This window comes from Pinus tabuliformis, chromosome 4_2 (assembly GCF_031772625.1).
Source record: "Pinus tabuliformis cultivar Carrire ecotype Pingquan chromosome 4_2, CPIR1, whole genome shotgun sequence".
Taxonomy (NCBI): domain Eukaryota; kingdom Viridiplantae; phylum Streptophyta; class Pinopsida; order Pinales; family Pinaceae; genus Pinus; species Pinus tabuliformis.
The window spans coordinates 709,419,993-709,444,638 of NC_142304.1; the positions used below are offsets into that span (position 1 = coordinate 709,419,993).

A 24,646-nucleotide genomic window follows, 5' to 3' on the forward strand; every position below is an offset into this window, starting at 1 on the left:
AGAGTCAAAACAATCATTTTACCCCTCCTCACCAAGTTGGCCTTGTCCTAGAGAACTCGGTCCAGTTGAAGGGAATTCGACCCTGTGGAAGCTGTATAAATAGAGATAGTTCGACTCATTTGGAGCAACATTCATATGGTTCGATTTGCAAGAGAAAGAAACAAGAAGAAGAGCGAATTCAAAGAAAAGAAGACCTAATCCAAGGAGAAGGCAAAATCGAAGTTTGGAGCATCTCTCTCTCACACGTGCGAGAGTTTTAGGGTTTTTGGGCAAGTTGCAGGGGTCGAAATTTCTACAGTAACTGTAGGTTTGAATTTTGTTGCAGGGGGGCGGCAGAAGGGCGCTGAAAAAATTTGGAAATAATATTATTGTGTTTCCTTGTGCAGAGCTTTTATTGTGCAGAGAACGAGATATCTGTCAGGTGGACGAAATTAGCTTTAAACTCCTTTCGATTTGAAACTTTTACAGATGTAGCTATGCGAGAGAGAAGTTACATAGAGCTATGAAAATCTATAGAATGAAGGTTGTGAGGATGCCATAATGACACGGTTGCAAGTCGCTTGCATTGGGGGGGGGTTGGGAGAGGGGGTTGAACAAATTTTGCAATTAATTTGATTATGTTTTCTTCTACGGAGCTTTTATTGTGCGGAGCATAGAGCATGTGCAGGCTGGAGGGGGGGGGGTGGGCTTAGGGGCTAAACAAACTTGCAATTAATATTATTATGTTTCTGTGTGTGGAGATTTTAGTATTTACTTTGCATAAGATGGGACATGTGCGGGTTTATGTATAGTTAATTTAACTATGAACAAATTTCAAATTAATATTATTATTTCAGTGTGTGCAACGCTTCCTTGTGCGAAGCTTTTAATGTGTAGAGTACGAGGAATGTGTGGGTGGATGGTGGTGCAAAGGGAGCTATATTTCATAGAGGGAAATTTATTAAGTTATGCAGGAGAGAAATTGAATAGAGCTATGAATCTGTGTGGAATGAAGGATGTGCAGATGACGAGGTTTGTATGGGAGAACAAGTGTGCAAAGTTCATGCCTCGGCAGTTTCGTGAAAATGCTTAATTTTTCTATTTTCACATATATTCAAAAATAATTTTCTAATATTTTGGAAATTTTATTTCTAATTTTCGAATGGAGATTTCATGACACATAATTCTTGTGGTGGACGACGTTTTATTTTACAATACCCCACACAATTTTTCCGCAGAAATTATGCGCATGAAAACTCAACATTTCATTTGTATGTGCAGGAGAACAAAAGTGTAGATGGAAATTTATATGGTTGATGTTTAATTTATTAAACTATGAACACGTTTTGATTTAATATTATTATATTTCTTCTAGTACTTGTGGTTGTTTTACATGTGGGTAAGGTCCCTTAACAATTGATTTTGCATTTCTAGTCTTTTGCAAAATTTTTAAATTTGATTCTATATCTGTTTCTTCTAGTACTCGTGGTTGTTTTTAGTGTTGGTAAGTTATCTCAACAATTGATTTTGCATTTCTAGTCTTTGAAAAAATTGTAAATATGATTCGATATCGTATCCTGGGCAACATTTTTCGCAGTCTATTTCTTCATATGTAGGTACATCTCTTTCCAACAATTCACTCTCCGTGTTGTAGCTCAGTTGTTATGCTATCAATATCAGTCCACAGTTGAGCAGTTGCATAGAGCTATGGATGCATAATTATTTTAACTATGAACAACAACTTTAATTTATAATGTAATAATTTTTCATACAAGAAAAAACCAACAACTTTATATTAAATAAAAATATTTTTACATATAGCATGCATATAGCATGTGTGTCAGTATTTACTCCGAAATTACATATGACTGATATAAAAAAAAGGCACATAGACTCATCAAAGAAACCCCATAATATAGCATGAAAAAAATAGGGGCCAAAACCCCAAAGAGCGCAAAGCACAGGTTGCTCACAGAGCCTAGAGAAAAGAAGCCATGCAATGGGCATCGAAAGAAAAGGAACATGGCATTAACGCCCATATCTACAAAAGACGCCGAGGCTCCATTAAGCTAAGCAAAAATGACCAGCCAAACAATGAGGGCAGACTGTGGTGTTTATGAGAGAGGTGATGACTTTAACAATGACAGCAACAGAGAACCCCGACTAACACACAACTGCGAACAAGCCCACATGCAGACACAATGACAATAATAGAGCCTGAGAAAGGAGCCTCAGTATCATGGATACAAAGAGACTAAGAGTTTTGTGCATAGAGCTTTGATTGTACAATTTCTTTTCCGCAATTTGCACAGTTTGTCTACTTGAAGGAAAGGTTGGCTTGGTGATTGGAGGAGGTCTTTATTTAGGTCAAAAGGGTCTTGGATTGTGTCATCTTGATTTGAATCTACCAGAGGAAGAGTTTGACTGGGTTTTCCCCTTTGTAGGGGTTTTGCCTTGGCTGAGTGCCTACAACTTGTGTTTCTTGTTCTTCTGATTTTCATGCACTTTTGATTTGGTAATTGCTTAATGAAAGACAACATAATATAGAAGTAAAAGAAACCAACACACATCACAAGTAATCATCAAGAAAAGAGGAATCAAACCCTAATATCTACATGCACTGATATCTCAACACTAATTCCATTACTTGAAACTCTTCAGATTGTGAAAAGTACTGCCTTGGTCAAGTCCATTCCCCGGTTAGTCAAAGCTTTATTTGGGTTTAAACCACTTGCATGCAGACTTCCTATTATTTCCACTTTCTTAAGTTGGATTTCCCATAACCTTGCCCTCACTATTCTTCTGATTTGCCTTTTTCTTCCATACTTTTTGTGTGAAGGCTTGCCACATAATCTTCAAAGTGTGCCCATACACATGACACCTAGCACATTACAATGAAATTTTGACATAATCCATAATTTTTTTGTCAATTATTGTCTCCATTTCAATCTCAATATATTCTAGCAACTTGTCTTTTATGTCTAATTCCACCAGAATACATGCTACAACCTGTATGGATTATGTTGGAAGGCCCATCAATGTGAATAGTCCTTGCCAAAGTGCCCCCTATAACCCTTAAAAAATATTATCAGACGGGAAAGACCTAGCAACTTCACCCAAATTGGCCACTTAGTAACAGCTTATGGCCTTGGATCAAACATATAAACCACTTTTTCAATAACAGGACCATCGGTCTCCAATACTGACCTTCTCCATATAATAGTTTTTAAAAGCAACTGGGTTAAATCAGAAATCGGCCAAACTGGTCGGTCAGATGCCCAAGCTTGCTAACTGGAGCAATAAACCTGATTCATTGCCGGTTAGGTACCAAACTGGCTGCTTTTGGTACCAAATCAGCTGGTTTGGTGCCTAAGCAGTCCTAACTGGCCAGGTTTGTAAAAAAACCGACCACCTTAGAACAAGCAGGCATTGGTTTTGTAATTCTGAAGCAAAAGATTTGCTATTATTGAGAGGGATAGAAAGTCTAAATTGTCCACTCCCAAGGTGCCCCCTTGATGCTCCCTGACACTTCCTAGATGCTCCCTAATGGTAATGAAATGACCATGAAATGGCTTGGTGTTTGAGAGTCCTTCCAAGTTTCCAACCTCATCGGACTTCATATGGAGAAAATAGAATTTCATATCCCATTCAAAATTCAACAGACTTAACAGTTTTCAGGATTTCAGGATCAATGGGATCGTGGCATTTCATTAGATTATATCACGTATGAGGTTATGCGTTTGGCATTTAATCAAGAGCACCAAGCCCTATATGTACCCCAGAGTTGGTGGTGTTGATTGTTAAACTCCATATCGTAGTTTTGAAAAACGACTGGGTTAAATTGGAATTCGGCCAAACTGGCCGGTCAAATGCCCAAGCTTGCTAACTGGAGCAATAAACCCAATTCATGGCCGGTTAGGACCAATTAGGTCTGGTTTGGTACCTAAACGGCTGGGTTTGGAAAAGAACCGGCCAGCTTAGAACAAGCATGCATTAGTTTTGTAATTCTGAAGCAAAATATTTGCTATTGGTGAGAGGGATAGCAAGTCTAAATTGTCCACTCCCAAGATGCTCCCTTGATGCTCCTTGACACTTCCTAGATGCTCCCTAATGGTAATGAAATGACCTTGAAATGACTTAGGATGTTTGAGAGTGGTTCCAACGTCATTGGACTTTATATGGAGAAAATAGAATTTCACATCCCATTCAAAATTCATCTGACTCAACCGTTTTCAGGATTTCAGGATCAATGGGATCATGTTATTCATTAGGTTATATCACGTATGAGGTTATGTGATTGACATTTAATCAAGAGCACCAAGCCCCATGGACGGAAGCTCGATGAGTTATTATAAAAAGAATGTTATTATAGGGAATCTCAATGAGATATTATCAAGTAAATGTGGAAGCCTGAGTTTCATGAGTGGTCATATTGATCAGTGATTTATAGTAGGCTAGTGGCCTAGTAGCTTGTTGTAGCATTGTTTTTGGACTCTAGAGGCCATTTAGACCTTCATTGCTTATGTATTTTTTTGATGATATGTACCGCACTCGGTGCCATTTTGATATAGGTACTCTTGCATAATATATATATGAACTAACTTTGCATATTTTGTCTCTAATGGTTTGGAATCTTAAAAATGTTTTTTCATTAAAAATTAATTATTTAATGTTTTTTTTTCCAATTCTGGTTTATTGAATCCGGTTTGAATCACGGTTAGATAGGTGGCCGGTTCAAAACCCGGTTCCGGTTTTAAAAACTATGCTCCATATCATTTATGCATTTTATTTGGATTTGAATATAAACCCAACCATCCTCTCAGCATCAAATGAAATTTTGGTGCATTCCATAGGATTGGATACCCAAATTTTTGAAGCCAATCATTAAGGGTTCTCTCTGACATTGTCTCCCATAAAACCTTCCTGTTAAAGATTTTCCTTGGAACTCCATTATTTGTTCTAGGGAAACATCCTCCCCAACTACCATTTTCACGAAATTCTTTCTTTGCTTCATGTATTTCTTCTTATTCTTTTTCACCAAAGTTAATTGTAGGATTCCTCACATCATAGCCTAGTGTCTCCCCATTTTTAGTCAAAGCTTACATGTCTAGTTTACTTGCCACAAAACCTTAACCATATGATAAATGCATATATTCTTCAAAGGGCTTAACTATATTTTGAAGATTATGCATGTCTGTCTTTCCGAGAGTTGTTGAATATTGAACCCTGAAAGGGTGGTTTTTTCCATTCAAACATTTTGTTTTGAGTCTTGACTATATTGCTGATAGCTTGATATTAATGTTTAGCAATCTGAAATCTGTTCTGTTATTTGGTAAACTGTCTGTGATGAATATAATTTGCAATTGATGTAGATAGCTAAAGAGCATGGAGGCATTGTGAGGTTTATACAATTATCTTGTCTTGGAGCATCTTCAACATCGCCATCTAAACAGCAGAGAACAAAAGCAGCTGCAGAGGACGTAGTTCGCAGAGAAGTTCCAGAGGTTTGTCTTGCCTCTCAAGTTTGATATATGGTTGGTCAAGCACAAAAACTGTATTAGCTTACCAGTCAATGTTAGCAGATAGTTTTCTTTGTTTTCAAACAAACATTTTACTTCTCTTTTATTTTTTAATGAATATTTATATTCCTGACTGCCCCTTTTAAATAAGTTCTATGAGATTGTGAGATTTGAAACAATTGTAACAACTTTTTATTAGACATTGGAACTACAGAATTGGTTTGATAAAATAGAAAAGCATACTCTATAACATAAAATAAAGATGACAAGTAAAATAGAGGGTAAAACTTAGAGAGAAGACCACAAAAGACCAAAATATCAGAGAGACGGACTTTGACATGCTTAGATGAGTTTAATGAGGTCTCAAGGTGAGATTTATGCCATCCCTACGAGGCAACAGAGAAACCAAGTTCTTTGGAATGATAGATAATTTTTAACGTTGCTGGGAGGAATAAGATAGGCAATTAGTGTGTTAGTTAAAAAATAATGAATAAAAATTATATTAATATCCACACATGATAGAAAAGATGTCAATCTCAAAATTTACATTTCATGGAAAGAATCACATTGTTTGGAAATTCAAAATAAGCAACATTTTTTTCCTTGGAAATAAATCCACGGGAACTATCAGGCACTCGCCTTCATTTTGAGGATGTTATCTAGTGTAAAGTGGGTGGGGTCTCTTAGTGTGCCTAACTCTGTGGGAAGAAAACTAGGGACTTGCATAGTGCGCCAAATTATTGACAACAATGGCACCAACTGAATGAGCTAACCCTTGGGGCCAAATTAACAGCATTATTGTGGCAAGTCATAAGAAAAATGTGGAGCATCATAGAAGGAAAGAAGCCGAGTCCAAATTTTGTGGATGAATAAGAAGCTTACGGTGACAGAGATTGCAACTTGTTTCAATCGTAGTATGCTAGTCTTAAATGATATCATACTGCGTGTGCAAGATGCACAGACCTCTCTTGAAGCTTGGGATAAATTGGAAATTTTGTGCAATATTCAAATTGAGATTCTTTATTTGAGAAGCTGATTTAATAGTTTAAGGATGCTTTGTCACAAATCATCTCACCAGACAACATAAAATTAAGAGATTAGCTTATTCAACTTATTATTGTGGATGAAAAGATAGAGAATAGGTCTCTTGCCTCTATAACCCTTAACAGTTTGCCTTGATCCTTTGAAGTGTTTGTAACAACCCTCAGTTTATTAGTAGAAGCTTTCTCCTTGACATTTTACCAGGTGATAGAAATGCTATTTCAAGGGGAGCAAATGAATAAGCTCTATGATGAAGAAGAATTGCTTAGAAAATGTCTTTGCAACAAAGCATAAAAGAAGTTCAAGTTTTGGCCAGTAAAGAGGGAAGAGAGGGAGCCAATGATAAGGTGAGTTCAGCCATTAAGATTAAAAAAAAATGTAATATCGTATGTTACAATGGTTTTCGGAACAAGGGTTTACAATGGTGATGGGGAACAAGTCCCCTTGATGACTAAAGCACATCCCTGATTTTTTTTTTCAAGTTGCTTCAAGCTTGTAAGCATAATAGGCTATACTATATAGTATCATGGACTGTCCTTACATTTGTCAATTCTGAAAAAATTCGGCCAAAAATAAAAAAGGGCCAGCGACAGTCCATTATTGGTCGCTAGATATAAGCAAAATGCAATTTAGCTTTAAGAAACTTAAGTGTAACTACTTTCAATTTTGCAATAAGGTCCATGAAGAGTCTATCAAACAGAGAACTGTCTCTCTATCTACTTTTCTTCTTCATATTTCTTGTTAGTGATGATCATGTTAGCATAAATGACATTCCCTTCTCAATATGTTCTGCTGATTTTTACAGCTGTGTTGAAAACCACTAAAAATGCACTTTGGTTCTGTAATAGATTCATATTTCAGATGAAGAAGGTGATTGAATAGGAATTTATTCAAATATTTAGTACCTAATCCAAGTCACTACTATCTGATTGTTTTCACAATGCTTGAGGTTCAGATGGTGTAAGAACTGAACTTGAATGACTCCTGTAAATGCATGTAGATTTTACATCTTGAGGTTCAGATGGTTTAAGAACTGAACCTGAATGACTCCTGTAAACGCATGTAGATTATGTAAACGCTGAAATGACCTGAAAAGTGATAAGAACAAGAGCAACAACCACAACAATCAACTCTTTGAAATGTTGCATTTCCTGTTTTTTTGACATGGAGACTTTGCTTGCTGCAACTTGTACAACAGATTTAGATTCAATACAATACAAAAAATAGAAGGAAAATGATCATATTTCCAAGTTCCAATCATCACTGTCCATTTTCAAAATTGAAGATATATGCACAGAATACCCCTGAAATCCTGTGCAGAACATTCCCAAAATCTGTCTAGGACTTCCTTGAAATCTGCTCAGAGTGTCTTGCTCAGAATTCCCCTGAAATCTGCCTAGAATGTTCCCGAATTAAATATTTCCTAAGATTGGATCTTAGGCATAGAATCAATAACTTAATTTTTGATCAAAAAGGTGATTGACTAGGAATTTATTCAACATTTAGTACCCAATCTAAGTCACTACTATCTGATTGTTTTCACAATGCTTGAGGTTCAGATGGTATAAGAACTGAACTTGAATGACTCCTGTAAATGCGTGTAGATTATGTAAATGCTGAAATGACCTGAAAAATGATAAGAACAAGAGAAATAACCACAACTATCAGCCCTTTGAAATGTCACATCTCCTGTTTTTTTGACTTGGAGACTTTGCTTGCTGCAACTTGTACAACAGATTTAGATTCAATGCAATACAAAAAATGGAAGGAAAATAATCATAATTCCAATCATCACTGTCCATTTCCAAAATTGAAGATATATGCTCAGAATACCCCTGAAATATGCCCAGAACATTTCCAAAATCTGTCTAGAACTTTCTTGAAATATGCCCAGAATGTTTTGCTTAGAATACCCCTGAAATCTGCCTAGAACGTTCCCAAAATCTGTCCAGAAATTCCTTGAAACCTACCCAGAATATCTTGCTCAGTTTACCCCTGAATTCTGCCCAGAACGTTCCCAAAATCTGTCTAGAACTTCGTTGAAATCTACCCAGAATGTCTTGGAGATGGCCAGCAAGTCACCAGGTCCAGGGTGAAGTCCCTAGCAGTTTGGGGACATTCCTTGAGGTCCCTAAGCCCCTGAAATGCCAAAATGAGTGGTACAATTTTTTTTTTTGGGTTGGTTTATTTCTTTATCTTTATAGCTTTATATATATATATATATATAATATATATATTTTTTTTTTTTTTTTTTCTTAATTTTACTTTCTAGGGGTGGGGGGATCGGGCGGAGCGTGGTGAGGGTGTTGAAAATGTAGCTTGGAAGGTGAGTCTGCATTGGTCAAGTGCCATGACATGCAGTGAATCACCCAAATGATCTCACAACAGAATTATTTAAATATTTCCTAAGTTGGGATATTAGCCATAGAATCAATAATTTAATTTTTGATTTTATTGGCCACCTTTTATAAGGTAAAGAGGTCAACAAAAGATTATATTGTGACCATTGATATCTTGAGTGTGGAGGTGCAATCTCATCCCTCCATCACTTTGGAGATTAGGCTAGAAAATTATAGAAAAGGGAAATGGCTGTTGGAGAGTTCAGTTTGATTTGGCACAAGAGCTGGGCAGTCAGCAGAGACAAGAAGTCGAAGTTTACAACAAAGTGTGATCAACACAAAAGAAAACTTCAGGGGCAACGAGTAGGCCTGAGGAGGCCGAATCATCAAGGCTGTATAGGTTGATTTATAGGGAGTAGAAACATACTGATTTGATAGGGCTGAAGGGGGCTGAGTTTCTGGGCTGATTTGACTGGGCCGTGTAGGCCAATTTCTAGTGAGCTGTATAGATTGATATGGCTGGGCCATACAGGCCAAATTCCACTAGGCCATACAGCAAATTTGCTGGGTTGAAGGGTTGGAAATTTCTGGGTAAATTACTGCTGTAAATTCCTAAGAAAATATTTGCTGTAATCAATTTTCTAAAGCTGAAGAAAGAGCCCAAGTTCATATTGAATTGTGTTGTCATTGATGCCAACAGTGGTCCTTGAATGCTTTTACTATATGTTCTTAGATCACAATGATTTGAAGCATAAATAGATATGATGTCCTGGAAGCCCAAATGCCTGATCATATTGCATTGAACCTGTTCAAGAATTTGAGGATGAAGAACAGTGAATTTGCTCGCATAACTATATCCATTGTGTAGTACTAGTCATGCCGTTTCCATCTATAGGTTGCATGCCACGTTGTTCCTCTCGATTGAGGAGATAGGACTTCTTGAAGTTGAGACCCCAAAGTCATGGTCAAAGTACCCTAAGTGATTGAAAAGGGTAGCTTGGTGTTTGGTGAATTAATGGTTTTTAATTCTCAAGAAAAGTCGATCGAACTGTACCAGTACAAGGGATATCCTAGTCAATCTTGGCTTGCAGTGAAGGATTTTGCCATATTGTTTTTTAATTTAAGTTGACCTTCAAGGGAGTTAAAATTGGCTCCGAAATATTTCAAATTGGAAAATTCAATTTTTAAATCTTTATGGTCGGCTCCATTAAATAAGGCCATGTTGGCCCTCCCTAGAAGCCCCCTCATCCAGTATATATACGAGGGCTCGGATTCATCTAAGATTGTCAATTTATCAATGCAAATATCTATCTCTTGTAGTTTGTTTTGAGGCTAGGAGTTATTCACGTCTTATCTTCTGTGGGAGGCCGAAACTTTTGGGCATAAATTTTTATGTTTCTGTATCTGGATTTCGTTGGGTTTTTGAGGCAGAACTGTTTGAGGTCTTTTCATCCCTCCAAGGCCATATCTCTGCAGTGTAATTTGCCTCCATGACGCACAATCTTCGTCTCCTTTCAGGACTATTCTAAAGCAGACCTATAGCATTCGTTGGAGGCAAGATTAGTTCAAAGCTTCATGACATATCCAAGCTTGATCTTTGCTGGTCTGAAGGGGTGTTTCTTCACTGGACAGAGGGCTACCTTTCACAAATTTGAGGCAGTTTTCCATTGGTTTTCTGAGGCCTAATCTGAGCCTATCCAAGGAAATTTTTTGTTGGTTACTAAGGCCTGTTTGGGACGATTTTGGGGTAAAATCTGAGACAAAACTTCGCTCTACTTTAAGATCTGTTTCTAAAGTGGAATGAGGGAAGTCTAAGCCCTAATCCGAGCTTATCTAAGGTAGCTTATGAGGCCCCTTTTTGGCCCTTCTGAAACAGGATTTCAGCCTCCCTGAGGCACACCTCCTGAGGCCTATTTGGAGGACAATCTCTGAGGCCTATCCTGTGTAGCTGAGGACAAACTTGCACTTTGTCTGAGATTAATCGCAAGGCTTGGTTGTAATTGAAGTGTCGATACGAGGGAATGGTCAAATGCCAATGATTCAAAATTGATGTTTATAAACTGATATTTATATTAAAGTCTGAGGCAGTGCCCAATGTGTAGAGCTCTCATCTCTAGACTAGTGGACAAATGATTTGATTCAACATACATGACTATTTGACTTAATGTTATTTGTTTTGACCTATCCTGATCTAATCGGATAATCACTTGTTTTGGTATGCAAAGGAACTAGTAATAAGGGAATTTATCTAAACAACATTCCTCTTGACCTGTGCTGGAATAACACTGATCTATTATGGTGTGATGAGCGCAAGTCTGAATATGCCTATGTTTTGGTCTGATGAAGGATGTTTGTGCAATTGAATCCAAACTTGCAAGTGCAAGGCATAGAGCAGTGATGAAATGATGTGCGATTATAGTTAGAACAATACCTCAGAACTATAGTAACATGATACAACACGTTTATCTGCAAATGCGATATGTAAAAGGAACATAGGCACTGAGCGAGGGTCCATCCCTGCAAAAGAACAAAGGCATTTTGGTTGACCAAAGTAGTGATCTGTGCAAGATTAAACTCTGAGCACAAACATAATTCTGGTCATGCATGGTGACTGAATCAAGCAGTGATCGATGCAACAATTAAGCTTTGTTTGGGATACATAATGATTAAGCTGATTCAATGTTACTTGGGAGCGGGGAGCGGGAGTGACCATTTTCAGAAGCTCCCGGTTTGGGAGCGAATCCCGGAGCGATTTTTTAAAAATATATATATATTTTTATATTTTTTAGTTTTTGATACATATATGTCAACAAAAACATGTAGAATGATGAATTAGATATAAAAAACATAAAAAAGCATAGATTGAACCATATAACAACAATCATCTAGAAGTTATAATCTTCATCAACCACGTCCGCAAGTTAGTAACATAGTAACATACAACATATTGAGTCTCATGATTCATCAATCTTAAAGTTTCAAGCTTTCAAAATTCAATATATAACATTTATCATCATTGATCACCAAAGTTATACTTGTAAGCTAAGTGTAACCATTACAACAAATAATATCTAACATGAAATGAAATGTTATAAAATGAAATGAAATGAAACAACTTTCAACTATCTTGAAGCATCATATTCATAATTCATTACTAATGAGTTATAATTGCCAACTTCAAACTTAAATTGTCATATATTGTTTAAAAAAATATCATAATAAATATGAAAGAGTCAATAGTTATAAAAGCTACTAGAAACTAGAAAATAGAAGTAAATCTATTATCTATTTCTTATGCTTGGGCCTCTTGCCACCATGAGAAATGTCTAATTTTTTAGTCTTGTTGCAAAATCAGGATCTTTGTCATTAATATCACCCTCCAAGCATTAATATCCAGAGGTATCTTTGTCATTACCTTTGTATCTGTATAGGGATCTTTGTCATTAATATCACCCTCTAAGCATTAACATAAGATAGAAAAAGCATAGCATGTCAAGTCAAGGTTTTGTTTGAGTGATGCGTACATTTTTAGAAGGGTCATGATAGAGGAGTTCGACAACCAATGTCACTAACATCAAGGTACATAGAGGGATTGGTACTCTTGATTAAATACGAGTTCCATACCCTAATACATGACAAAAGTCAATGGAAACATTGCAATCCCCCAATCCTGAAATCCTGAAAAACTGATATGTCTGCTGGATTTTGAATGAAATATAAAATTCTACTTTCTCCATATGAAACCCAATGAGGACAAAACCACTCTCAAACATCCTGAGTCATTTCATGGTAATGTTAAAAATTTAAGTAAAAGGATGACTTAAGAATTTAACATTACCATGAATAGCATATCAATACTAGGGCCTAGACTTGATCATTAAGCTGCCCCACTCAAAAACTATTTGTTTCTTTCAAAAAAAATTGCATTTCGAACATTACTACAAAAAAAAAATGCAAAAAAGGCAAAATGCTCCCGAAAAGGCAGGGAGCGAAATTTTTTTTAGGGAGCGCCCTCCCGAAATCGCTCCCTTTTCGGGAGCGATTTCGGGAGCGTGCTCCTGACCCGCTCCCGAGTCGCTCCCGCCCGGAGTGCGGATTGGGAGCGGGAGCGAGGGGTGGGGGGGGGTGCTCCCCCGCAACTATGGTTTCTCCTTTCAACAGGCAGTCCTCTGTGTTCTAACAACACCAGCGATCCCTTCCTTGGGATTTGAGACACACTACAGATCAACTCTTCTAACAGCTATCTTTGTCAGTGTTCTCTCATGAGTTTTTGTTTTTTGGCCTTGGATGCTGGAAGAGCCACAATTATGGGGTTGGATGACAACCTTACATCCCTCTGCAGGTGACAGATCCACGGGGCACTGAGGTTGCCCCTCCCTTTAGTATCCCTTGAGAGAATTTTTGCAACTTTGGCTTCCTTCCCTTCAGCATTTTGTGTACTACATATTTTACAACAGCATCATTTTTTCCTATATAATAGAGCTTAGATCTGAGATTAGATCTGCTGTTAGTATTTTTCTAGGAATGGACCTTGCAGCCCCAGGGTGTATTATACTTTTGTACTCAGCAGTCCCATTGATCTATTTGTAGTCACCTGTTGGGACATTAATAAAATTATCTTAGTTTATCTTCATTTGACACTGATTTAGGACAAACTTCTCAAGGCTTCGTCTTCAATGTTTTTTTAATCTTTCGTTTATCTGCTTATTGATGATTTTATGCTTTTTGCATCTACTTTGAAGGGTTAGCAGACACAACTAGTTCTTTAGTTCTCTTCTACAGGAAGAAATCATAGATTTAAACAAAGATAAAAGGCAAGGCTATAACTTTTCAATACCCCTCCAATGAGACAATTTAACAAGATAGAACCTGTGTCAGTGATCAAATATTGGGAATCTGTGTCATGGCCCCTTTTTTAAAATTTTTAGAATAACCCTTCCTATGTTTTATTTGGATGATTGCTTCTCTCATCTGTTGTTTCACTACTCAGTAGTTGTGATTTACTTTTAATGACGACATGATGGTTGTAGGCAACTATTATAAGACCAGCTGCTATGATTGGTACAGAAGACCGTATTTTAAATAAGTGGGCCCAGATAGCAAAGAAGTGGAGTGTTCTTCCCATTATTGGAGATGGTTCCACAAGGTATGATGTTTATGGTGCTTGAGAGGCCTTTAAAAACCTGGTTTTAGTTTTAAACAGTGAATTCAATCCTAAAACCTTGTTTAGTTTTTGAAAAACTGAAATTTTTTAATTTTTAAGGGGTAGCCATATTGTTTCTTGAATATTTTTTAAATGAGGTCTGTATCTTGTTAGGCTTCAGCCAGTCTATGTAATTGATGTTGCTGCTGCAATTATTGCGGCTTTGAAAGATGATGGCACTAGTATCGGAAGGACTTATGAGCTTGGGGGTCCAGAAGTGTTCACCATAGAACAACTGGTATTATTCTAATTCCTAAATGATTTGGACTTCAACAATTGTGTACTGTTACAATTTTGTTTCATAAAATTGTCTCTTGGCACAGTTTTCTAAGTGGCTTGCAAATCTGAAACTCTGTAGGTCCACTTGATGTTTGAAACTATACGAGAAGAGCCTCGTTTCATAAAACTTCCTATCCCAATTGCTAGGGTATGTATAACTGAATGATCTTTCCCAGAAGGTGCCTTATTTATTGAGGATAGGAATTTTATGCTCCTTTTTCCAGACATATATGAAATAATTATCAAATCTGTTGCAGCTTATTTCGTCACCCAGAGAGTTCTTGCTGAACAAAGTCCCATTTCCACTTCCAATACCTGAGGTCTTTAACCAGGATTACGTGGACTCACTTTTAGTTGATAATGTGGTGTCTCCAGATGGTATATGGCTCCTTACAGTTTCATAATTTTGTCCAGTGCATAGAGAATATCATTAAAACTTCTTGACATTTTTTAATGTAATTTTATTTTGCATTTGGCAGCATTAACATTTGCCGACTTGGGAGTTGTGCCCCACAAGCTAAAGGGCTATCCTATTGAATTTCTTTTCCAGTATCGTACTGGGGGTCCATCATTTGGTGCAACCTTGGGTGAACGTATCTCCGGTGCAGGATTTTAACACAAGGGAAACTATGTCATCTTTAACTTTTGTTGCCTAAAGAATTCTGCTTGGGGAACTTTTTTAATTTGTTTCCACTGTATGAGAAGGGAATTGCACCTCTGAAAGTTTCAGAGATTCCTTTTCAGGGTCGTAATTGATTGACTTGTATGTACCTGGGAAACATATATGAGTTTCACCCAGGAAATAAAGTGAATGTTAAGATTTGAATAACTTCATGCAATGCTATACAATACTTCATGGGAACTAATGTGAATCGGAAGCCTCATTGGATGCTCATATCTCTAGTATACTCACAATGTTCAGATCCTGAATCTAGATATATTTTTAGTTAACAGTTTGCCATAGATGTGTTTTTAAAGTTTGTTTTAGGTGTACTTGCGTTTCATAAATGCTTTTTATCATTTGGTTTTAACTTTTTATTTGCATTTCATCCAGGCTAAGTAGAGGATGTATATACAGAGCACCTAACTTGTTTCTTTTGGTTACTGCTTTCCTGTTGTTATAATTACAGTGTGTAAAAGGAAGTTATACATTTTTCCACACAGTTCTATGATTACCCAAAAGAAACTGGGATTATATAGATTGTGTTTAGATTTTAAACAAAGTCAAAAGAAAGGCTACGTTGCACTAGAGATTCATTGAATAGTAAGACTTTCTAATCAAAATCAATAACATTGATGATCATACAAATAGAGAGTTAAGCCCAACTACATGATGATGGGTCAAGGCGGCTATCCTGAATCAAAATTGCCTGTGGTGCAAGCACTTAATGCAAGGTTTCCAGATGTGTTGGCTGCTCCTGTTTGATCTCTCTAGACTTGGAGATGCATTATTTAAGCACCACTAAAGACATATATCCCATCTAAATGTGGTTTACATGGGCTTGAGAGGTGTAACCCATCTAAACATATACTATTTAAGCACCACTGAAGATGTATATCTCATCTAAATGTGGTTTTGAGATATAACTTATGTAAACATGGTTTGCATCATAGTTTTAAAAACCGTTCCGGTCCAACCGGTTACCGGCCTAACCGGCCGGTTGGGAGGCTCACCGGTCAGAACCGGTGAAAAAACCCGGTTAGAAGCCCCATTTGCCCGGAAAATTGACCTAACCGGTAAAAACCGGCCGGTTTAGGTCAAAACCGGCCGGTTTATTGCTAACCGGCCGGTTCCGTCCTAAACCGGCCGGTTTATGGACAGGTCGCCGGTCAAGCAAAAAAGCGCATGGTTTTTTGGAACTGAGGGCGGTTTAGGGGTTTTGGAGGTGAGGGAAAGGGATTTTCCCTCCAAAAGCACCCTCACACTTGCTATAAGACACCCCTCTCACTCTCATTTGTCTCACACAACTGATTTGGAGTGTTTGTGAGTGTTTGTGAGTTTGTTTGTGAGCTTGGAGAGTGTGGAGTTTTTGCTGAAGTAGTCATCTTGGAGTTGGAGTTGGAGCTATTTTGGAGATAGTGTGTAGCTGTCAGTGGAGTTGCCATCATCAAGAGGAGGCTAAGGGAGCTACTTTGCATTTCCAGGTAAGGATTTGCACTTGATAATTCCTCATTTGGGTCTGCTGTCCATGAATTATTTTTTTTGTGCTATAAACTTCTCACTTCAATGATCTATCATCTATGCTAAGCCTATGAACTCTCTAGCTCTATGCTATCAAATTTTGTAGCTTGCATGTGCATTTTTTTTCCTACATTTATCATTGGTTTTCCATGTTCCTTAGCTGCAATTTTTTTTTTAAATGGCAGATTTATTTGCAAATTGTTATTATTTCAAGCAAACATGGCTCCAAAAGGAAAGGACAGTGCATGGGCTCATTGTGATGTAGTTGAGGGAAAAATGATATGCAAATTATGCCATAAATCTATTGGAGGTGGGGGTATTCTTAGGTTGAAACAACACTTGGCTGGGGTAAGAGGCCAAGTAAAGCCATGTGATGCACCAAATGCACTGTTAGGTCCTATTAGGGCAGAATACATTGCCAAGCTTGAAAATTTTTATGAGGATAAGGCTAGGGAGAAGGCCATCCAAGATGAAATTGCAAGGAAGAGGGAATTATTAGAAGCCATGAAAGAGAGTGGGTATGATGATTATGAGATTCAAGACTCCACTTCTATCCCTTCCACCAATGACCCCTTTCACTATGTTCATCCTTCTGTTGGAGTTGGCCAACCATCAAAAGGACCAAAGAGACCAAACATCCAAAGTTATTTCTCATCTTCTGCCACCATTGCTTCTTCTAAATCTAATCCCACTTCCTCCCAGACAAGTTCTCAACCCACTTTGGATCAGCATTGGAAAAAACAATGCAAAGAAACTTCTCACCAATACATTGCTAGATGGTGGTATGATTCAGATATCCCATTTAATGCTGCTCGCTCACCTTATTACCAAGCTATGTGGGACTCTGTTATAGCTGCAGGAAAGGGCTTCAAAGGCCCTAGTATGCATGACTTGAGGGGAGCTCTTTTGCAAAAAGAGATATCTTCCATTGATGAGTATTTGACTGAGTTTAGAGAGTCATGGGTCAAAACAGGTTGTTCCATTATGTCAGATGGATGGACCGATGGAAAGAACCGCACTATCATTAATTTCCTTGTTTCTTGCCCTCAAGGAACCATGTTTTTGAAATCAGTTGATGCATCTGATAGGGTAAAGGATGCAAGCCTTCTATTTGAGCTTTTGGATAACATTATTCAGGAAGTTGGGGAGCAGCATGTTGTGCAGGTCATCACTGATAATGCCTCAAACTATGTTCTTGCTGGAAAGATGCTTGAGGCCAAATATAATACCATATTTTGGACTCCATGTGCTGCACATTGCATAGACCTCATGCTTGAGGATATAGGCAAGGTGGAGTGGGTAAAAAACACTGTAGAGCATGCCAAGTGCATTACAAAATACATTTACAACCACTCATGGGTATTGAGCCTAATGAGGAAACACACTGGAGGCAAAGAGCTTGTTAGGCCTGCAATTACGAGATTTGCAACTCACTTCCTCACGTTGCAATGTCTCAATGGTCAACATAGAAACTTGCAGAAAATGTTTTCCTCTGATGAATGGTCTGAATCTCGGTGGGCTCGTAGACCAGATGGAAAAGACACCAAAAAGAAAGTGTTAGACACTTATTTTTGGAAAAGGTCTGTAGAGCTTGTGAAAATTACCGAGCCCCTTGTTAAGGTGCTAAGGTTGGTGGATGGGGAAAGATTGGCCATGGGCTACATTTATGAAGCTATGGATCAGGCAAAGGAGCAGATACGGGCAGCTTACAATGACAGGTTAGCTAAATATGGCCGTATATGGGAGATCATTGATAACAGATGGAACAATCAACTCCATCGTCCTATACATGCAGCCGGGTATTTTTTGAACCCAAGGTATCACTATAAAAATCGGCTAGGAGATCAGCATGATGGGGAGGTCAGAGCTGGATTGATTGATTGCTTGGAGCGCATGGTCCCTAACCATGTAGACCAGTTGGATATACATAGACAGCTTACTATTTTCAATCAAGCAAGTGGTACTTTTGGCAAAAACTTGGCAAAGATGGCAAGAGATGTGGACCAACCAGGTAAGCAATTCCAATTTCCATTTTGTTTTTCATTTCAAGTTAAAATTGTTTACGTTCTTTACAATTCAAATTATAAACTAAGTTACTAATTATTGTCTTTTTCTTTGCAGCACATTGGTGGGAGTCATTTGGTGGCCAGTGTCCTCAATTGCAAAGGTTTGCAATTAGAGTCCTCAGTCAAACTTGCAGTGCTTCAGGTTGTGAGCGCAATTGGTCTGTTTTTGAGCGCATACACACGAAGAAGAGAAACCGTTTGGAACAAAAACGGTTAAATGATCTTGTTTTTGTGCAATACAACCTTCGACTGAGGAGGAACCAAATGATGAGCAAATCACCTGATCTAGATCCCATTGTGTTGGACGATATTGATCCAACATCAGAATGGGTGGAGGAGACTGAAGATCCTGTGTTTGAGGCTGATTTTGATATCGACATGGCTTTAGCGGAGGATGAGGCAGATTATGTGGCGGCATCAGAACCAGGATCAGTAGCGGCATCAAGGAAAGGCAAGGAACCAATGGAAGGCACTAGTCGTGCAGGTCGACAAACTCGTGCTTCCACTAGGTCCACTTCTATTGTCATTGGTGGCATTGATACTGATGTTGCAGATGAGGCAGAGGCATCCTCAGACTCTGAACCAGATGATGTCTATGTAGCTCCTGATGATGATCCTGTGTCTAGTAGTGGTGATGATCTTGATGATTGATCATGTGTACACTGTAGACTTGTAGTAGGCCAATGGCCTCATAGCTTGCAGCATTGTTTTTGGACTTTATAGGCCATTTAGAGCCTCATTTCTTATGTATTTTGCTATTTTGTCGATGATATGTATTGCACTCGGTGCCATTTTGATATATTCACCTTTGCATGGTATATAAATGAGCAAACTTTGCATATTTTGTCTCTATTGGCTTGGAATCATGGTTTTACATCTTAAAAATAGTTTTGTTTCATTAAAAATTAATTATTTAATGTATTTTTTAAAAACCGGTTCGTTTAGACCAAACCAGTCCCGGTTAGACCGGTTCCGGTCGGTAAACCGGTTAGCTAGGTGGACCGGTTCGGTCACCGGTTCCGGTTTTAAAAACACTGGTTTGCATAGGCTTTCGAAATTCATATGAATGCTATCTGTTGAGCTCCAGGTCATAAGGATCACATCTCCATATGACTCCTTGATTGGATTGGGTCAACCCACTGACATGTAGTTGAGTCGGAGCACTTGACATAATTGCATGAGAGAAGTGAGGTGCACTCTGTGGCACAGGTGGAAGAGATGTGTGCAATGTGTGTGCCTAAATTAAAATGGAAAAAACTGATGTCTGTTCTGTTGTAAAATAAATGCTTATCAAAGATTCATAATTCTGCATGTTTTGAGCAATGAGAATTTGCATCTGAGTTTTTTAACCATTCTCTATGCTTAATAGAGATCTGGGTTACAATAAATCTATGCCAATATATGGTCATCTATTACTGACCCCACAATTTAGAAAAGTAATCTCCATTGGTAAACTATCAATTTGTAACTGAAACTATTAAAGATTTATATTAATAAAAATGCTGCAGCGAGGAATCGTTGCAGCAATATACAAAAAAATAGGCTTCCTTCCCTGAAGAGATATTTCAGTCCACCTCAAAATTTAGCCTACTATGTTCGGCGAGTATTCCCAATATTGCATGTTTTAAACAACCTAGATCCAATCTAGATACATAGATCTTGTAATATGATCCTAATAGAAAGCACACTTTTGGGTTACTCATCCGGTGCTCTCTCATTTGTAGAGTCAACAGTCGGATCTTTCCCAGATGTCGTGGTGTAGGAACTCCCAGTGCTGATTCTTGTTCTCATTGAGGATTGTCTCTATATTTGACTTGAGAAGGCTGAGTGAAAACATCCGGGGAGCAAGAGGAGAAATTTTGGGGGGAAGGCAAACAGGCCAAAGTAGAATGATTGAATTTCTTTTTCCAGGGCTGAAAATCTGAGTTGGAAATACTGTGGAACTCATGACAACTTCGTTTGTTACGAGTTCCGATTGCTGAAAGCGAATTTGCTTGTCCTTGGCCTGGAGTGTCTCTATCTCTGTTCCTCGGGTTCCCAATTTCTTAAATTCAGGTTTCATAACTTTCTAATATCAAAATTGTTCTACACAATCCAAAATTATCCATGATAATGCTCTACTGAATATCCTCTGAACATCTGGTCACCAAAATAGGCTTCCAATTGGGGTTGTTTCTTGTGCCACAGATTGAAGTGCACGAAGGGAGATTGATATAGTGGCCACCTAGGAATGCATGCTTACAGGAGAGCAAGGGGACAACGAAGATCCATACCACCATTGGAATTTGCCATTCAATTCTCCGTTGCCGCTCAGAGAACTGGTCCAGGAATTCCCAGTGTGTAAACGATAAACAAAGGTGAGAAAAAACTGAGAGCCAATGCAACGAAGAGTTCTATCTGGGAAACACTGCACGAGCCAACCCTGTGCATGATAGACACGAGACTCTCACTGCTGGTACTTCCAAATTCTTGAGAGGGGAGAGGACATGACTGTCAAGGAGGGTATAATTGAGCCAGGGTATTTCTACATCGAGATGAATTTATACTGTGCTGAGAGGATGGACTGACTAACAAATAAATCTGCATGCCATGGTGGCAATCCCAGATGCAGCACATCCAAATGCGGAGAAGGAATTGTAACTCGGAGTGCATGTAATGCCAAATGTGTGAGGCTGGTGGGATAGTCTTGTCGACCGTCCACCGTCGATGGATTGGTGGGCTTCCACATCAGGGTCCATTATTAGCTTCGTGATGTTGTTATGGATATGATTCATGAGAGGTTTATGGAATGGGTTGAACATAAACCTTGGAGTTGATAATAAGAACTGTTTTCTCATTTGTTCTCAACTAGCTGATCTGCTTCCTGTATGTTATTGGAGGATCTGGAAATGAGATAGGGTGTGAAAGCTCTCTCTCATATCCAATTTAATCCAGGATTGATGCCAACTAATGTTAGTGAGAGACTTGAAATTTGATGATGACAGATAAGTCTTCCAACACTATTAATCTGGATGCTTTGATGTAATTTGTAATTTTAATGTTCTGTAATAATGCATATGCTTCTTTCTTATTGGTAGTTATTTCAAGGCTCCATGTAAATGTGTACACTTTTGGCCCTCTGAAATTGAAGATAACCTGTTCCCCCATACCTGCTGCCCTGTGGTAAATGTGCTTTGATAATTATAATTTTAATATGAAAGTCGCTATTAATTATAATTTTAAGTTGAAATGAGTGCTTGTGATTAGTCTTTTTTTCTTAACATGGAATGGCTAGCCCCATGGAATAGAGTACTTCGATACATTGAAGGGAGTTTTCAATCCACATCAGTGTACTTCACGTGTGAGCTTCGAAGATTCTTTTCTTGGTTTTTCCAAGATAAAAACTGTCGTTCAGTGGTTCACCTATGAGCTTCGAAGATTCTTTTCTTGGCTTTTCCAAGATAAAAACTGTCATTCAGTAGTTATGACTAATACATTTATATCTCGTAAATCTGAAGCGTAATTGGTGTTCGTTTTGATATAATTAGACTCGTCCACTCCAATAAATTTAGTGTGATTAGTGCTCTTTTTTATATCTAATTACACTGCCCCCTACATCAACATAGGGATTTGAGTTAGTAGTGGGAAGGGGAACACTTTTAAATAACTTTCCTTCTGCAAGTCTGATGTATATGTTTGGGATGTTGACGTTACAGACATACATTTTTGTTAATTGAATTGAATACAGTCACATGACCTTCCCCATGTTGATTTGGGGTAGCATCGGATGTGCTCTAGCCATGAAAATTGGTGGAGAGGCTAAAGCACATGAGATCTCCACGACACAGAAATGGTTTGGACAGATTGTGTTTGGTTTGGGACATATTAAAATAATTAATATTTTTAATGGAGTTCCTAAGTCTAAATTTAGGAAAAATAAAATATTAATGAGAATTAAAATAACACTGTGTTAGAATGGTCCAAAAGGCATGGATCAAGTTAGATCTAATCTTAGCCGTTGATTAGGGACTTAATCTCGATTGTTGATTTGTCAACGAGAAAAGTATAAGAGGAGGCTTGAGGGTCACTCGGAGAACACACCAAGAAATCAAGGTTTCGACTTTCTGGAGCTGGGTTTGCTGAGAAAATTGAGAAAGTGATCTGGAGTTGCAGCTGATGGACAGTGAATACAGAAGCAGAGAGGCAGAGATAGTGCCAGGAGGATCAACGCAGTAGTTGGGAAATCCAGAGGGTAGAAGCTGGAACTCCCGGGAAAGTTGACGCAGAGGGCAGAAGTCGGAACTGCCGGAATCGCCAGGAACGCTGACGCAGAGGGTAGAAGCCGGAACTGCCGGGAATAGCCAGAACTGCCGGGAACAACCGGAACTTCTGGGAACTGTTGGAAACGCTGACGCAAAGGGCAGAAGCAAGAAGTGTCGGAAACAACCGAAACTGTCGAAACTGCCGGGAAAGCTAACGTAGAGGGCAGAAGAGGCTGACACAATCCCTAGAGGCTGACGCTGAGGTTTTTTGTGGGGCAGATTGGAGCTGAGGAACTGCTAGAGTGTTTATTCGGGGTTTCAACTGGAGCATCTGTCTCCGAAGGAGAGGTACTATTGCCGAGATTTTTCTCTGTTGGGCGAGTTGGATTTGGGACCCAAATTGTATTTTGAAACTGCTTAATAAATCAAACCCTCATAGAGCTGCAACGGTTTTCCCGCATTGGGCTTTTCAGGGAACATTAGTCCAAAAATAATAGTGTCATTTCTGTGCTTGTTTCCGTTTCCTTCAGTTGATGATCTGTAATGTGTTGAGCATGTACTTGTGTTTATTTTCAGCGTTTACATGGTAAATAACTTGTTAATTAATCAGAACAAGTAGGAAGGAATAAATCATAAAGTACATGGAGGGTTTTTAATGTGTTAGACTTAGAAATTCCAACACCCCAAGATTCTAGTTTTCAACATAAATGTATGTTAAATGAGTCAGAATTCACATATTGTTCAACACTAAGAAAGTAAAGAATAAAAATTACTCGGGATGCCCTGTTTATAGAGGTATCAAGAAGATATGAATCTTGTATGGGGTGTGATTGAATGGAAACTAGAAATGACCAAAATGGAGGCCTTTGGTTGGTTCCCTTTCTTGAAGCATTAGTGCAAGTAGTGGTGGTGGAGTGCTAGCCATTTGACCTGTGGTTCTAAACTCATTTCAAATAACGTTCACAAATTGCTTTGTTTGTAGGAGGGTTTTTGTCTTTGGTATTTCTGCCTTAGAGGTTTTTTGCTTGGTTTGGAAGGCAGCCTTTACATTGTTAGGTTGAGGGTTTTCATTCCATTTGGTCAATTTGATTTCTACAATTAAAGAAGACAATCTATTGTTGCTAAGGTGGAAGAGGGTGTTGAGGTGGAATAATCACCTTAAGTTTTTGTGGCGCTGAGTGGCTTAAGGCTTAGGGGCAATAAGGGCATGCTATATGAAGTCTAGGTTTATCAAATGTTGAAGAAGCTAGCTCGCTTGAAGAGCTTAGGTTGCTTTTTGGAAAATAAAAAATGTAACACTCAAACTAGTACTGAGAAAAAGGTTTTCCTCCATTACAATTGGATTTTGGAAGAATTGGTAGAGCTAAGAGACAAAGCTTTGATTGAATATTCAGTGGAGAAGAATTGTCATTATTGGACATGATTCACTAGATAGGGAAGGAATGGGCAATATTCGCAAGGCTAAAATTAAAATTTCATGTTTATGGATTTTTTCCATCCTATGGGAAAAGAGGAGAATGGTTGTATGAGGAAATCGATCTTAGTTTGTTACCTAGAATGAATAGTTCAAGTTTGCGATGACAACAAAGGACCTACAATGTTTGTGGGTTCATCTTCTAGTACTACTTAACAAATGAAAAACAAAAATATTTAATGTCATAGGAGACACTCTTGGGACTTTTTACTGAGCAATGTCAAAAAATATTTCGATGGAAGGGATCCCTTGCCTTTGGTTTCTCAATGGCACCAATGGAGGGTTGCCAACAAAAATCATATTGAAGAGTAAAAAATCATTGA

At 38.2% G+C, this 24,646-nt stretch overlaps 2 protein-coding genes across 2 annotated transcripts in view; both read left to right on the forward strand.

Annotated features, from left to right (window-relative positions):
• LOC149171465 (NADH dehydrogenase [ubiquinone] 1 alpha subcomplex subunit 9, mitochondrial-like) overlaps positions 1-15,255 on the forward strand; it is a 53,189-nt gene extending 37,934 nt beyond the window's left edge. Inside the window, exons 9-14 of the mRNA XM_089424091.1 lie at positions 5,352-5,483; positions 13,909-14,024; positions 14,196-14,319; positions 14,440-14,508; positions 14,618-14,738; positions 14,840-15,255. Coding sequence (XP_089280217.1) covers positions 5,352-5,483; positions 13,909-14,024; positions 14,196-14,319; positions 14,440-14,508; positions 14,618-14,738; positions 14,840-14,976 — 699 coding nt within the window. The 3' untranslated portion in view covers positions 14,977-15,255. The remainder of the gene's footprint in view (positions 1-5,351; positions 5,484-13,908; positions 14,025-14,195; positions 14,320-14,439; positions 14,509-14,617; positions 14,739-14,839) is intronic.
• A 1,029-nt stretch (positions 15,256-16,284) lies between these two features.
• Positions 16,285-19,618, forward strand: LOC149171466 (uncharacterized). Its single transcript, XM_089427470.1, has 2 exons — positions 16,285-18,553; positions 18,664-19,618. The coding sequence occupies exons 1-2, from the start codon at positions 16,630-16,632 to the stop codon at positions 19,257-19,259; spliced, it is 2,520 nt and encodes an 839-aa protein (XP_089283596.1). The 5' UTR covers positions 16,285-16,629; the 3' UTR covers positions 19,260-19,618.
• The last annotated feature ends 5,028 nt before the right edge of the window (positions 19,619-24,646 follow it).